Genomic DNA, 14,808 nt, shown 5'->3' with positions numbered 1-14,808 from the left:
ATGAAAGGAACCCCGGTGGCCGGTGCTTATGAGGAAGGGGGAAGAGTGGTACCAGTTAAAGACCAGACAAGGTGGGCAGGGGCCTTGTGCTCCCCTGGCAGGAATTTGAACTTGACCCAAGAGTACTGGGGAAGCGCTGAAATTTGGGCAAAAGAGTGATGATCAACTTAATGTATCCCAGTGTCAGGGGTGGCTGGGGAGGGCTTTAGTCCTCCAGAATCTCCACAAGTCTCCTTCCCCCACCCCATGCTGCCCCAAAACCGAGTAAAAATAGTACTTTCTGGGCAGGTGCAGCTTGAAGGCAAGTCTCTGGTTCTCTCTGCACCCAGGTGGCTTCCCAGCTTCTGCCCCTGTGGAGAGATCAGGACAGGATGAGGCTCACGCTCCCTTGCTGCTCTTCACGGGGCCCTGGCAAGGTGAGTGTTTGTGGAGCCTGCAGGGGGCGCTGCCCTGAGGGCGCCTGCCTTTCCTCCCCAGGTGTGGATGACCCCCACCAGCACGGGCGAGGTGTCGCCCTGGCCGACTTCAACCGCGACGGCAAAGTGGACATCGTCTATGGCAACTGGAATGGCCCCCACCGCCTCTATCTGCAGATGAGCGCCCACGGGAAGGTGCGCTTTCGGGTAAGAAGGAGCCTCTCCCTCGCTCCCCTGCTTTGTCATCCTGGGGATGCAGCCCCGCCTGTGCCTCCCACCAGGCTGAGTAGGGGCTTGTGGCTCTGCAGAGCCTGGGGGCGGGGTGGCCACAAGGAAGGTAACATCTGGGGGACGATGGGCTCCCGCCTGGGCTGCTGTGACGTCTGTAGTGCCCAGGGCACGGTCATTGGCAGAGGAGAGAGAGCAGCCTCCCAAGGTGCGTGGCAGCAGGGCAAAGGCCCAGTGAGGTGGGCTTCATTCTCTGGGTCGGGAGCGTTTTTCCCATAGCCTGGGCCTGAGCTTTTCAAATTGAGGCTCAGGCCAAGGGCACAGTGGGGCTGGGGGGACAGGGGAGGTTGAGGCCACAGAGCTCCCAACAGTTGCCCCCTCTGGACAAACGGCAGGTGAGGGACAAGGTAACCTTGAACCCCTCTCTGTGCCCCCTCCCTGAGCTATCAACGGTCTTTGACACCAAGAATTCTTCAGAAAGACTGTTTGGTGACAGTAAGGGATGTACCACCAGCCTAATGAACTTGAGTCTGGGCCTTTCTCAGGAGGGTGATGGAGAGCATGGGATGGTTAGAGCTGACCTCCGGGAGTCAGGGTGCTTCTGGAGGCACCTGGTCTTGCCAAAAGCCCCCGAGGAAGCAAGGAAGTGGCGGCATTTGCCAGAAGCTTGGTGGTCCCAGGGGAGTCACCAGGGACCTTATGTCTGGGGCGCTGCCACAAGCCCCTCCCCTGTAGGCAGCCACCTTGGGGTGCTCAGGGCCAGCCACTCACTCCCTGCAGAGTCTTGAGACCCAGGCTCTCTAGGTGAAAAAAGAGGTACGTCCTGAACACAGAGCAGCTGCTCCTGAGATCCTGGATGATTTCCATCTTTATTCAGCTTTTTCTTCTAACCCAGGTTCTCAACCAGGGGTGATTTTGTCCCTACCCCAGGACATTTGACAATGTCTGGGGACATTCTTGGTTGTCACAGATGCGATAGGAGGTGCTACTGGCATCTAGTGTGCAGAGGACAGACATGCTGCTAAACATCCTACAATGCACTGGCTGGAATAATCCAGCCCCAAATGTCAACTAACTCTTCTGATAGCCCAGCTCCAGAGCTCACAGGAGCAATAATAATAATAATAATAGAGACCCCATTTATCAAGTGCCTTCTGTGTGCCAGGAACTGTGCTAAGCATCTTACGTGCATTATCTTGGAAGCCCAGGCATCCAGCGGGGCAACCCCAAGGGGCCTATGTAGGTTTCCGTTTTTACAGGATCAATAGAATAATAACAACTTCGAGATCCTGAGGTCTCTTTGCTACCAGCTCTCAAGGCCCTCTTCAGCCCACCCTGGACGGCGGGCCAGGCTCTCAATCAGCTTCATGACTGCGTTGTTGGGGACAGCCTATTCCCCTGGGCAACCCAGAGTGGGCAGCTCATTCCTGTGGCCAAGGGAGAGGGCCTGAAGTAGGAGGCCCAGGGGCAGGGCCAGGGCAGAGGACCACTCCCAGAAACCCCAACTGTGCCCTTCCTAATTCTCCCCACGTGGACCCTGGGACTTAGACAGGCTCCTGGGTCTTTAAGGGACAAACCCACCCGGAATGGATATTCTGCTGAGAAACAAAAGGCCGCCCTCCACAGCTCTTCTATTTCAAAGGCAAGTTCCATAGGTGGGACACTTTGCCAGGTCCACCAAGGCCCTGTCAGCACTTTGAAGTCCCTGCTGGGCTGTCCTGGGTCTGGGGTCTCCTCGTGAGCCCTGGGCAGAGGTACCTGATACTGCAACCCCCCAAGGCAAATGTCTCAAAAAAAAAATCAAAAGACTCCCAAGAAACAAAGTAAGGTAATAAAGGCAGCAAAAACACAGCTAAAGGCCACCTCTGTCACCTTTCATGAGGCTGATATGGGCAAGGCCAGAACAGACTGCCAGGGATCCATCTGGTGCCCACTCTGTGCCAAGCGCTTTACTTGCAATGCTCACAACCTGGGCAGCTATTATTTATCCCCATGTTACCAATGAGGAAGGTGAGATCTGAGTGGTTAAGTAACCTGCCTGAGACCACACAGCTAGTCAGCAGAGAAGCCTGGATTTAAATGCACAGCACTGCCCAGTGTCCTTCCAGCCTCCGCCTCTCACTGCGGAGGACGAAGGGCACGTACTAGGAAGGGCATAGCGTCTGGAGTCAGAGCCCTGGCGATGGCCCCCACTCATTAGCTATGACAGTGGGCAATTCCCCTTCCTCTCCAGGACTCAGTTACCTCACCTGTAAAATGGGAGTGCTCACATCAGCCCTGCTTCAAGTGACTGATGGGAGGGCCCCATGTGGTCCGGACCAAGGAACAGCAAGGTGCTTCACCGGTGTAAATTAGGACTGTTCCTCTTACCTCCTTGTTCTCCTACAAGCAGCCTGAGGTTCATGTGATCCTAAACACAGCATACCTAGGGCCCTTACAGGGAAGGTGATAGAGGACGTGCTAGGTCAGGCTTTTATCTTCGCGTGCACGCGCACACACGGGGGTGGGGAAAGTTGGCCTCTAGCGCATCCCCATTGCCCCACACATCTGTCCGCTGACCTGCAGCCCTCTCTCCTCCCAGGACATCGCCTCACCCAAGTTCTCCATGCCCTCCCCTGTCCGCACAGTCATCGCTGCCGACTTTGACAATGACCAGGAGCTGGAGATCTTCTTCAACAACTTCGCCCACCGCAGCTCCTCAGCCAACCGCCTCTTCCGGTAGATGCTTCAGCCTGGCTCGTGGCTACTCAGCCTTCGTGGGTGGGGGTCAGGGAGGAAGGCTTAGGACTCAAAAGAGGCGCTCCAAGGGGAGGAAGGAGGAAGGTCCCCTGATGAAGGAGCATTAGAAGCTGGAAGGACAGGGATTGAGCAAGAGGCTGAGAGAATGGGGGGTGGGAGGGTGAGGCGGAGAATCCCAGGCCTCCTGCTGTTGGGGGGAAGATGGTCAGGGGGACGTGCACAAAGTGTGCGTAGAAGCCAGGCTCCACTCTACCACCCAAAGGGGTTTCAGAGCCAGATCTGTTTGGGTGCATCTGGATGAAGCAAAGACAGGCAGGTGTATTGACTACAGGACTTCTCAGAGCCTTTAACATGACCATGAGTATTTTTACTTTCCAAGAGGTGAATGGAGTATTCCAAATAGATTTCACTACAAGATACTTCTTTCAGAGATTTTTCTCTTGGGATTGGTGCTCTGCAAAACATCCTTTGGGAAATGCTGGATGAGACAATTAATGGTAGATGAGGGAATGGTAGACAAGAATGGAAGCATCTGAGCACTGCATGCAGGGAGGAAAGGTTTGATTTTTCTCTAATTGGGGTCCAGAGACCATTGGCATCAGAACCACCCAGAGTGTTTATTTAAAGTACAGAATCTCCGGACCCACCCTGGATCTCCTGAATCAGAATCTCAGGGGCTGAGGCCCAGGAATCTGTCTTTTTAACACGTACACTAGGCATCAGGTGATTCTTATCACACCAAAGTTTGAGAACTGCTGTTGGGGAGCAAACCTCAGGACACATGTGGCCCTGGTTCCTGGCCTAAAACATGCTAATGGGCCTCAGCACCAGGTGGCAAGAGAAGGGTGGGCCAGGGGCCTTGGATGCAGGAAATGGGCCAGATCACCTGCTCGGTTCTCCAAGGCCCCCATCCCCTCCCCCAGAAGGGCCCTCAACTATTAATAAAAGGCGAGAGCTGTGACTAAGCGTGTTTTAAAATATAATTATTAACAAAGCATCAATCCCAACTGGCTTTAATCACCCCCTGAAGGCACCAGATTTGCTAATTAGGTACCTTGCAAAAAGCTTATTCACAACTTCCAGATTAATTGCAGAAGATCAATTGCTCATTAACAGAGACACTGCTTTCCTTCTCTGGCTAATAAAGTGTCACTCGCCAGGGCCCGGAGCACCAAGGAGTCTGTGTGGCCCGAGCACCCAGGCACCTCCTCTGCCTGTCTGGCCTCTGTCAAACCTCCCAGCCTCCCTCCCGCCACCCCAAGGGCAGGCTGGCCCCGGGCTGTCTGCGGGCAGGGTCACCACATGGTCACCTTATGGGTTAGCGTGTTTGTTTCCTCACAGCGTCAGTGGAAGCCACTTCCCAGTTACATGGCTGTGCCCCGAGTCCCTGTGGCAGATGGCTGGGTCTGGAGCTCGCAGCAGAGAGTGTAGGGGCTACAGCTGGGGCCACCACTCAGCTGGCAACTCTGGAAGTTGAGTCCCTACCTGCCCCATACCAAGTGGGCTTGTCACGTGTCACCGAAGGAAACATGGTGGGCTCCTTGTAGGAGTCACCAGGGATGCAAAGCCTCGGTGTGTGTGAGTCTGCCGGTCCTTCAGTGATGCCTGGGAAACCAGGGAACTCATCGCCCACTCCAGGTGCTTAACAAGAGTGCAGAGGCCCTGTTCACAATGGCGGGATGACAGGTGTGAGCAGAGACTGTCCCAGGCCAGGCAGGATGTGTGTGGTAGCACCACTTACACATCTAAACGTGCCTTGATCTGTTCCCATGGCTCCACCCTTCACACTCCCTCTTCTCTAGCTGCCGCCCTGTGTCCAGTCCTGCAGAGCAAGCTGTTGAAAATGCGAATCTGACCACACCCCTCTTCCACTTAACCCCGTTAGAAGCTCCCCACTACCTTCTCTTTTTTTTTTTTAATTTATTTATTTATTTATTTATTTATTTATTTATTTATTTATGGCTGTGTTGGGTCTTCGTTTCTGTGCGAGGGCTTTCTCCAGTTGCGGCAAGTGGGGGCCACTCTTCATCGCGGTGCACGGGCCTCTCACTGTCGCAGCCTCTCCCATTGCAGAGCACAAGCTCCAGACGCGCAGGCTCAGTAGTTGTGGCTCACGGGCCTAGCCGCTCCGCGGCATGTGGGATCTTCCCAGACCAGGGCTAGAACCCATGTCCCCTGCATTGGCAGGCGGATTCTTAACCCCTGCGCCACGAGGGAAGCCCTACCTTCTCTTTGATACATCCCACAGGCTGGCTTTGTCCCCAGCCTTGTCACTTTCCACTCCCCAATTTACACCTAAGCACCAGACACCCCAAGCTTTCAGTTCTGGGCTGCACCAGGCCTGGACCCCTCAGGCTGCCCACACCATCTGCCTCTCTCTCGCTTCTGGGTGACACAGACTCACTCATCATTCTGGTTTCAGCTTTGTTGACCCTTCCTCCGAGAAGCCTGCCCTGGTTGCCCAAATCTGAGTGAGCTTGCCCAGCTCTGCCCTGGAACTCCTGGACTTTAGCCTTAGAAACCCCTAACTGCATTGTCACCTGAACCCAGGGGTGTCTCTGCCCAGCCGTGACAGAGGTTGCAGGACACGAATGGTTGAAGGGACTGTGGGTGCTAGCAGGCTGAGGCAGACACACCTCCGGCAGGTGTGCACACACACAAGAGCACTGTCGGGCATGCGGCTCACTGCCCAGAGTGCACACGTGGATGTGCTCAGCACAGACGCCCCGCGCGGACGGAGTACACCTCCCAGGGCACGTGCTCAACCCTGCAGACACCTTGCGGTTCTGCCAGCACCCTCTGCCATCCAGCCACCAGAAGCTCCAGCTCAGGGGACCCTGGCTCCCTCCTGAAAGAAAGCACTGGCCACAGCACAGCCCTCTGGTGACTGTGATTCGAGTGACAGCCCCACCTGCAACGTAAGGGGAGAGCGATACAGATCATTCCTGGTCCTCTTTCTCCCTGCCCCAGCCCCAAGATTGCCCCACACAGCCAGGACAGAGCACCCAAGGCTGCGAGAATCTACCCAGTGAGAAAAATTAGACAGGAAAGTTCAAGGCCATCATCAGCGTTCAGCTCAACGTGCAGAAAGAACAGGACTTTCACAGTGGACTTCTCTACAGCAAATATTATCGTGATTCAGAGTTCAAAATAGACAAAACCCCAGCAACCCAAAGGGATCCTTTCTTCCCTTTTGTCCCTGGATTCCTCCATTTACCCCACGGACATGTCTGGAGCTTCCTGAGAGCCAGGCACTGTGTTAGATGCTGCAGGAGATGCAAAGAAGAGTAATAATACATGGTCCCAGGGCTGCAAAGAGTTCGCAGTCTAACTGAGGAGATAAGATGCATTCATAGAGAGCTTCAACACGAGGCAGAAAGTGATAAAGGCCAGGAAAGTGACAAAGGCAGAGCAGGAAGGCATTGCTTCTAGCAGGACGATCAGGGAGGGCTTAGAGGAGGTGGCACTGGCGTAGGGATGGAACCCTGCGTAGTATTCAGAACTCAGAAACCCAGGGCCGCTTGAAGGAGAGTGAAGGTCAATTGAAAGTAGTTGCATCCCTGCCCCTTCTCCATCCATCAGCTGCCCTTCCCCAGGCTGTCTATAATTCATCCATTAGAGAAGGAAAAATCAATATTTACCAACGTGAATTAAAACCCAAGAAAGGCGCAGCCAGGGTGCAGGCAGGGTCTGTGAGCAGAGTGGCTCTGTCGGCGTGCAGGTGGCAGCCCCCGTGCAACAGGGTCTCAGGGTGCCCGGGGGCTGGAGGATGGAGCTAGTGGGCCTCTAGGTCCAGGGAACCCACTGGGGCTTTGCCAGCATCTTGTCATCCATGAACAGCCTGTCTCCTGTCCCTCAGCATCATCTGCAGGGAACACGGCGACCCCCTCATCGAGGAGCTCAATCCTGGCGACGCCTTGGAGCCTGAGGGCCGGGGCACAGGTGAGGGCACCTGAGGGCTCTGGCCTGCTCTCCCCTGTCTCGGTGCTGCCCTTAGCCTGGGGGGAGGGCAGGAGGGGTGGTGCAGCCAGTCCCACAGCAGGGCTCATCCTATCCCTGCCACTCTGAGGGCTGAGATCCTGGGGCAGGGGTGAGAGTGGGGGAGGAGGCCCTGGGAGTGCCAGGCAGGAAGCAGAGAGGACGGTCCGTTCTCCCAGTCCCAGGGCCGCGGGGTCAGAGGCGTGGGATTCCACGGGCAGTAGCATCTCTGGTAATGCTCTGCCGGGAGGAGAGGCAAAGGAGAGGCTGGGCGTCCTGTCGTCTCACCCCTCCTGGCACTCAGCCTGGTGTCAGAGAGAGAGCACTGGATCAGGAGTCCCAAGACTCGGCCCTGCCATTGCCTCGCCTGTGACCTTGGAAAAGGTGCTTCATCTTCTGGATCTTGTTCGCCACACCCATAAAATGGGGATAATTGCATCTGCCCTCCTCACGTCTCTGGGTTGTAGTGAGGACCAAAAGGAGACCAGGTATACGCAAACACCCGATAGACTGACAAAAACCGTGCAGATATAAAGGGCGTGTATAAAAGACCAGAAAGCAGCCTTCATAGTCTGAATTATTTGCACCCATACTTTCCTTCAGAAGTCCAGGGGGAGGAAATGTACCCCCTCTTCCATGAACGAGCGGCCATTGGAAAGGAGAGGAGCTTCAAGCTCCAGTCTTCGATCCCCGGCGCTGTGCTCTTTCCTCCCACACTCAGGGCGTGGACCTGGCACTGGTCAGGAGCCCCCCTTCCCTGTGGGTCTCCTGGCCGATGGACAGAGTGAAATCTGTGCTGTTGCAGGCGGTGTGGTGACAGACTTCGATGGAGACGGGATGCTGGACCTCATCTTGTCCCACGGAGAGTCCATGGCTCAGCCGCTGTCCGTCTTCCGGGGGAATCAGGTGTGCCTGGACCTGGGGACCCACGGAGCCCAGCCCAACATGCTGAACCTGGGCTGGATGAGGGCAAAGGAGCCCGGGATGCTTGCTTGACCAGCATGGCGGGCAATGGACATCCCGGGCCCTGGAGGAAGCAAATTCCCAGCAGCACAGTGAACTCCAAGAAGAGCTGTCTCCCAGAAGCCCTTTGCCCCTCAGCCTTCCACTGGCACGCCTCCAAACACTGTTTTCCCCGAGTCTATTGGCTTTCCCTCCTCTTTTCCAGGGCTGCTCTTTGCAAACTTCAGCCAGTCTGTCTGCCTTGTTCACCCTCCCTGCCCGGCTCCCTCCTCCTCTCTTTCCTCTGCCCCTTTTCTTGTCCCCTTCTTTCTCCTTCTCTCCCTCTCTTACCCTCCCTCCCTGTCCCATCTTCCCACCCTACTGATGCCCGGGCCTGCCTTCCTCCCTCCCTGCAGGGCTTCAGCAACAACTGGCTGCGGGTGGTGCCGCGAACCCGGTTTGGGGCCTTCGCCAGGGGCGCTAAGGTTGTGCTCTACACCAAGAAGAGTGGGGCCCACCTGAGGATCATCGATGGGGGCTCAGGCTACCTGTGTGAGATGGAGCCCGTGGCACACTTTGGCTTGGGTGAGTCAGGGCTCGGGGCGGGGGGCGGTGGTGGGAGTGCGCAGTGAGCTATTGGCGGGACAGTGGGTGCTGAAACTGCATCCCGAATCCCGGCGAGATGCAGGGCTCACAGCCTGAGCATCTTCTAGCTACCACGTTACTGTGACACCAGCTACTGGAGGCAACCCTGCTTTGAAGTGAACCTGAGCTCAGGAGGGAGGTTTTCATGCCCCACTCCTTGCCGGGGTCCGCATCCTGGTGCCTCTGTCGAATTAGTTCACCTTGGGGTCAGAGTATTTAATCCTCCATTTGTCCAAGGCTATGGCCTTGTTCTTCAAACAATGGCCTGCACCAAACCTATCCAAACCAGCTGCTTCCCTGGCCGCTTGGGTGTCGGTTCAGTGATTAAAATGTCTCACCAAACCCCTGGTGCCTTCTCTTGGCTAGAAGGCTTGGGAAAAGCATGCATGATCAGTGGGAGTGATGTCACCCCCGAGAGGGTGAAAATTGGTTCTTGGCTGGGGGTGGTATTAAAAAAATGCTAGTCTTTTGTGTGTGTGTGTGTGTGTGTGTGTGTGTGTGTGTGTATACACACATAAAAGACTAGCCTTTTATATATATATACACACACATACGTATGTATATATATCTATATGCACATGTGTATGTATGTATATTACATATATGTGTGCACATACATATATATAACATAACCAGATATACAGTATACCTGTGGTGTTAATAAAATATCACTATACACCTATTAGAACAGCTAAAGTAAAAAATAGTGACAAAACCAAATACTGGCAAGGAAGTGGAAAGACTGGATCTCTTGTTCGTTCCTGGTACAGCTACTCCAGAAGATAGTTTGGCAGTTTCTTTTAAGACAAAAACTAAACTATACAACCATTATAAGACCCAGCAATTGCACTCCTGGGCATTTATCCCAGATGAATGAAAACTCATGTCCACACAAAAATCTATACATGATTGTTCATAGTAGCTTTATCTGTAATAGCCCAAACTGGAAACGACCTTGATGTCCTTCAATAGGTTAACGGTTCAACAAGCTGTGGTCCATCCACACCATGGAATATTACTCAGCAATCAAAAGGAATAAACTATTGATACACACAGCAACTTGGATAGCTCTCATGGGCATTATGATGAGTGAGAAAAAAAAAAGGCCAATCTCAGAAAGTCACATGCTGTTGATTCCATTTATATAATATTCTCAAAATGACAAAATTATAGAGATGGAAAATAGATCAGTAGTTGCTGGGGGCTAGAAATGGTGAAAAGGAGAGGGGTGGGTGTGACTTTAAAGGGATAGCCCCAAGGAGGTCTTTGTGGCGAAGGAGCAGTTCTGTGTTTTGATTGTGGTGGTAGTTGCACGAATCTACAGGTGCTTTGCATAAGATACCTTATTCCATTCTCACCACAACAAGATGAATTAAGAATCATAACCCCCATTTTACAGGTCAGGAAACTGAGGCTGAGGTTAAGTAACCTGCTCTAAATCACACCTCCAGAAGGTAGGGAGATCTGGATTTGGACCCCACCTCCTTGGACACCACAGTCTGAGGTCTTAACCACTGTGGCTTGACTGCCGGACCTCCCATAGCTGCTCTGTGCACAGACAGCCAAGGTCCTCCTGCTCTGCCTCTTTCTTACTGGACATCCATGACCCCTCAGTTACCAGATGACCCAAGTGAGGCCATCCACGCCAAGGTGACTGCCATGGTCTCATAGGTAGGATGTTTATCCAGGTGTCTGGCTTGGATATCAACCCACACCCCATTGTACAGATAAGGAAATTGAGGCTCACAAAACAAATCAATGGTGTGGCCAGGACTGGGGCTGGTTTCTCCTTCCACACATCCCATGAGCTGCCTCTGCTATTTTGAGACGTGTATGACAGGTCTTATCGGGTCTCTTCTCTGGCCAGTATCTGTCCCCGCCAAGAGACCAGACCTGCTTCTTCAGCTGGGCAGCCTCAGCCGGGCCATCTGGTGGGATCGCAGGGGCCCGAGGGCCTCCGTGCCCCTTCACAGCAGTCTGCCTCCCCCGCTTAGGGAAACGGATCCTGCTCCTGCTTGGGAGTCCCTGACCGCCCTGACTGCCAATGCTTGCTGTTTTGCAAGGCTGTGGGCTTTGTTCTGGGTCTGAGCTCTGGTTCAGACTGCTCCACGGGTCCCCTGCAGCCTCCCCTGTTGCCGGATCCACTCCCAGAGAGGCGCAGAAGGAAGGCTGCTCTTGGAGACCGGCCCCAGTGAGTCAGCCTTGGGCCTGGCAGTGAGATTCCCTGAGGCCACTCAGCAGGCAGCAGGGCCAGCAGCGGGGGACACAGCGAGGGGCAGGTAGCTCCATCCCTGCAGCTCCAAGGCCCCCACGTCCGGAAGGAACTTCATGGATCTAGCACAGCACAGGCCTTCCTGATTGATGGAGGGCCAGCAGTGGGGCAGGAAGAGAGGGAGCCGATGGGAAGGCCGGATGGAAGGAAGGATTGAGGAAAGAGAGAGAATAGCGGGGAGACAGCCAGAGACGGGGACCAGGGGAGACCAAGAGACGCAGAGAGACATGGCAAAGAGACAGATGAAACAAAGAAATGCTCCCTGCCCCCCAGGCTCACGGTTGTGAAAGAGGCAGAGGGACACAGGAGCTCTCGTTGCACGCAGATTTGGATGTGCCGTCGTACTGGCCCAGTGGCTGTGAGGACTGAGATGGGAGAAATTCTCTCTGCTCTGGGCAGTTTTCCCAAGGAAGTGGGCCTTGAACTAGGGCTAGAAGGATTGTGGGAATTTGGAAGGTGTGGATGGGAGCTGAGGAGAGCATCCAGGGGCTGGGCTGGTTTGAACAAAGGCCAGAGGTGGGAGTGTTCACTGTGTCCACAGAGTAGGAAAGGTCTGGTGGGAGCAGAGTCTGGAAAGGGAGGTCAGGGCCAAACTGTCAGGGGCACCCAGAGCCAGGTGGAGAGGGCGGGCAGAACAGAGGGAGCTGCAGAGCCAGGAAAGCCAAAGCCAGGCTTTGCTGTGGGAGGGCAGGGCCGCGAAGGAGCCCAGGAGCCACTCCCAGGGCATAGTTATCTGTAAATGTGCTCCTGTGTATTTTGCATGTAATAAAGTCATATTAGAAGGCTTTAATTTTTTTCTGACTGCAGGAATAATGCATATTGGTTATAGGAAAATTAGAAAATATAACATCATTTAATAAAGAAAGTAAAAATAACCCATAATCTCGCCACTATGTTTGGAATATTAAGCAAAAAGGAAACGTTCTCTCTTCACCCTCCGCCAGTGTCCTTTGATTCATTTAGTCTCTAATCACTTACTGAGCACCTACTCTATGCCAAAAACTAACTAGACAAAGAGCCTTACCATGGGTAACCTTACATTCTAGTGGAAGGAGGAGTAATATATGACACCTGATAAACGTAACAACTAGGTAAATATATAAAATGTTAGATGTTAAGTGCTATGAAAAAAGAAAATGCAGAACAGGGTGAGGGGATTAGGAATGCAGAGGGGAAGGGGCAGGGAGCAGATTCAAATATAGTGTTCCAGGGTGGCCTTTTCCCAGTTCCATACTTTTTTTTTTTTTAACATCTTTATTGGAGTATAATTGCTTTACAATGGTGTGTTAGTTTCTGCTTTCAGTTCCATACTTTTGATACGATTTTATTGCATGCAAAATACACAGGAGCACATTTATAGATAAATATGCCTTGGAATCTTTTTTAACAGAAATTATTATACTCTCTCTATTATTCCCAGACTTGCTTTTTTCTCTCTCTCTCTTAATGGTATATCCTGGACATCACTCCAAGTCTGTGCATATCTCCTTTGTTTTCCTTTAGTGCTGCACAGTCTTTTATTGTGTGGCCACATTCACAATTTATTTAGCAAGTCCCCTACTGATGGACAGTTTGATGGTTTCCAATCCTGAACAGTTTGTTTTGTGGTATTTGGGCTGAGAAGGGGCAGGTCCAGAACAGGAATGCAGAAAGGGCTGCTTTGACGTCTGCATGACTAAGAAGGAGATGCGGCCGGAGGCTGTGAGGGAAGGGCCAAGGGCTGCAGGAAGCCCCCCTTCCAGCACCCGCAACGCCCCTGCTCACCCCCTCTGACCCTGCTCCTTCCTCCCTCCAAAACCACTCCCTGCCTCCTGACTTTGCAGCAAGGTGTGGTGAGCGGCTTGTCCGTGGACATGTGTGTGGGTGCACACGTGTGCCTCTCAGCAGCCAGCCTCCCGGGCCCTTCTCTTCCCCACGTGCCTGGCCAGCTCATCTCTCGGTGGCTGGAGAAGGAACGCCTCCCAGCTCTGCAGGCCTTTGCTTGGCCAGCACTGAGCTGTGGTTAGAGGGCTCAGCTTCTCAGACCCTCACTGTGCACCCCGAGGGTCCAGACTGCATCGCATCACACAATAAAAACTCAGGGACCTCGCTGTGTTTCATTCTTCCGGGGGGTTCCCAGCAGGCCCACTCCGTTGTGCAGAGGGCTCTCAGCTTCATCCTAAAGAACCATTCCGCGCACCCCCGCTCAGGGGAGCCCCTGGCCTCGTTCGCTGCGCCCTCCACCCTGCCCTGGCCTCCCCCTGCTCCTCCCAGTGCAGATGGCCCGCCAGGCTCATAAATCAGCGTTTCTGCTCACAGCCCTTGTTGAGTGCCCCACTGGACCCCGGTTGCTCTGAACCGACATCCCAGCCCTGCACACCCACCGCACGTATCCCACACCCAGGCTCTCTGGCTCCGAGCTAGCACACAGCTGAGGCAGCTCTACCAAATCCAGTAAGTGAAAACAGGCGCCAGTAATCTCCTTGCCCCACCAGCCCCCCGTCGGGGGGCTCACCCCCTGGGCCAGCCCACCCCAGGCTTTGATGGCACCCCCAGCCCCTGCACATACACCCCTCCTTCCTTTCAGCTGATGGTTTGCAAGTGACTCAGAGCTGCCTCCAAGCCGGTTGGTGCTCATTTAGGGAAGGAAAATTCAGTGGCCCACATAAAAATCGCTTTATTAAAGTGCAAAAATCTTCCACCAACTGTATTCCCACCATCTGTTTTGCTTGTAATTCTTCTGAAAAGCGCGATTCTCTGTGCCTCCTTGGCCTTTGTCCTTTAAAAGCTGCCAGAGACGACTCCCTGCTGCTCTTAATGGGCCCTCCTCTGCTCACAACCCAGCTCCCTGACACACTGGCCCCGCAGTCTGGCCAGCTTAAAGGCCCCCTTGCTTGTGCAGCTGCGTGAAGACTTGAGATTTCTGGGGCAGAGGGAACAGCGGGACCTGGGGACAGGAGCCTGGGTTCCTGTCCTAGCTCAGACACCTGCAGGTCACTGCATCTTGCCAAGCCTCAGTGTCTACATCCGGGAAGTGGGGATAAACTCTCCCTCTCAGAGTAATTGGGAGGATTCAAGCCAGCCACACCTGTGAGGGCTCCAGAGTCCCTCCCCACACCACCCCCCGCCCTGTCTCCTCTCCCACCCACCCCACCTAACACACATGCTCACACCCTGCTTCTTCCACTTTGAGCTTCTCCCTGATCTTCAACACACATGCCCTTTTCATACCTCTATACCTTTGCCCGTGCTGTACCCTCTGCCTGGAATGCCCATTCCTTCCCTTCTCTGCCTCACAAGCTCTAGTTCCTCCTGCATCCTCCAACGAAATGACTTTTAACACCCACCTCTCTCACCAAGTGGTACCAATACTATGGGTGCACTTTCCTAGTTTATTATAACATAATCACTATGTTCATTGCCCCCATGGGGCTCAGCTCCTCCAGGATGGGGCCTGGGTCTGTGTCCTTCCTGCTAAATCCCAGATCCCTGCATGATGATTGGCCCATGGGGGGCTGGTCATTGGGGTGGGGTGGGCAGTAGAACAAGGGTTTAGCAGGTACGGGCTTTGGGATCAGACATTCCCTCTCTGGGTAACTGTGAGCAATT

The 14,808-nt window shown here is 53.9% G+C and overlaps 1 protein-coding gene and 1 long non-coding RNA gene across 4 annotated transcripts in view; both read left to right on the top strand.

Annotated features, from left to right (window-relative positions):
- Positions 1-14,808, top strand: part of CRTAC1 (cartilage acidic protein 1) — a 133,481-nt gene that overhangs the window by 110,461 nt on the left and 8,212 nt on the right. For all 3 annotated transcript variants that reach the window (XM_082408105.1, XM_082408106.1, XM_082408104.1), the window contains exons 7-11: positions 478-623; positions 3,226-3,362; positions 7,243-7,325; positions 8,167-8,267; positions 8,720-8,888. In XM_082408105.1, coding sequence (XP_082264231.1) covers positions 478-623; positions 3,226-3,362; positions 7,243-7,325; positions 8,167-8,267; positions 8,720-8,888 — 636 coding nt within the window. The remainder of the gene's footprint in view (positions 1-477; positions 624-3,225; positions 3,363-7,242; positions 7,326-8,166; positions 8,268-8,719; positions 8,889-14,808) is intronic.
- LOC309636108 lies at positions 8,917-13,308 on the top strand. The gene is made up of 2 exons (XR_014249240.1): positions 8,917-10,037; positions 13,048-13,308. It is a non-coding gene; the product is annotated as an uncharacterized lncRNA (long non-coding RNA).

This window comes from Balaenoptera borealis (genome assembly GCF_965194805.1).
Source record: "Balaenoptera borealis genome assembly, chromosome: 10".
Lineage (NCBI taxonomy): Eukaryota > Metazoa > Chordata > Mammalia > Artiodactyla > Balaenopteridae > Balaenoptera > Balaenoptera borealis.
Note: the sequence above shows the minus strand (reverse complement) of the source record. Positions and strands in the feature narration are given on the sequence as shown.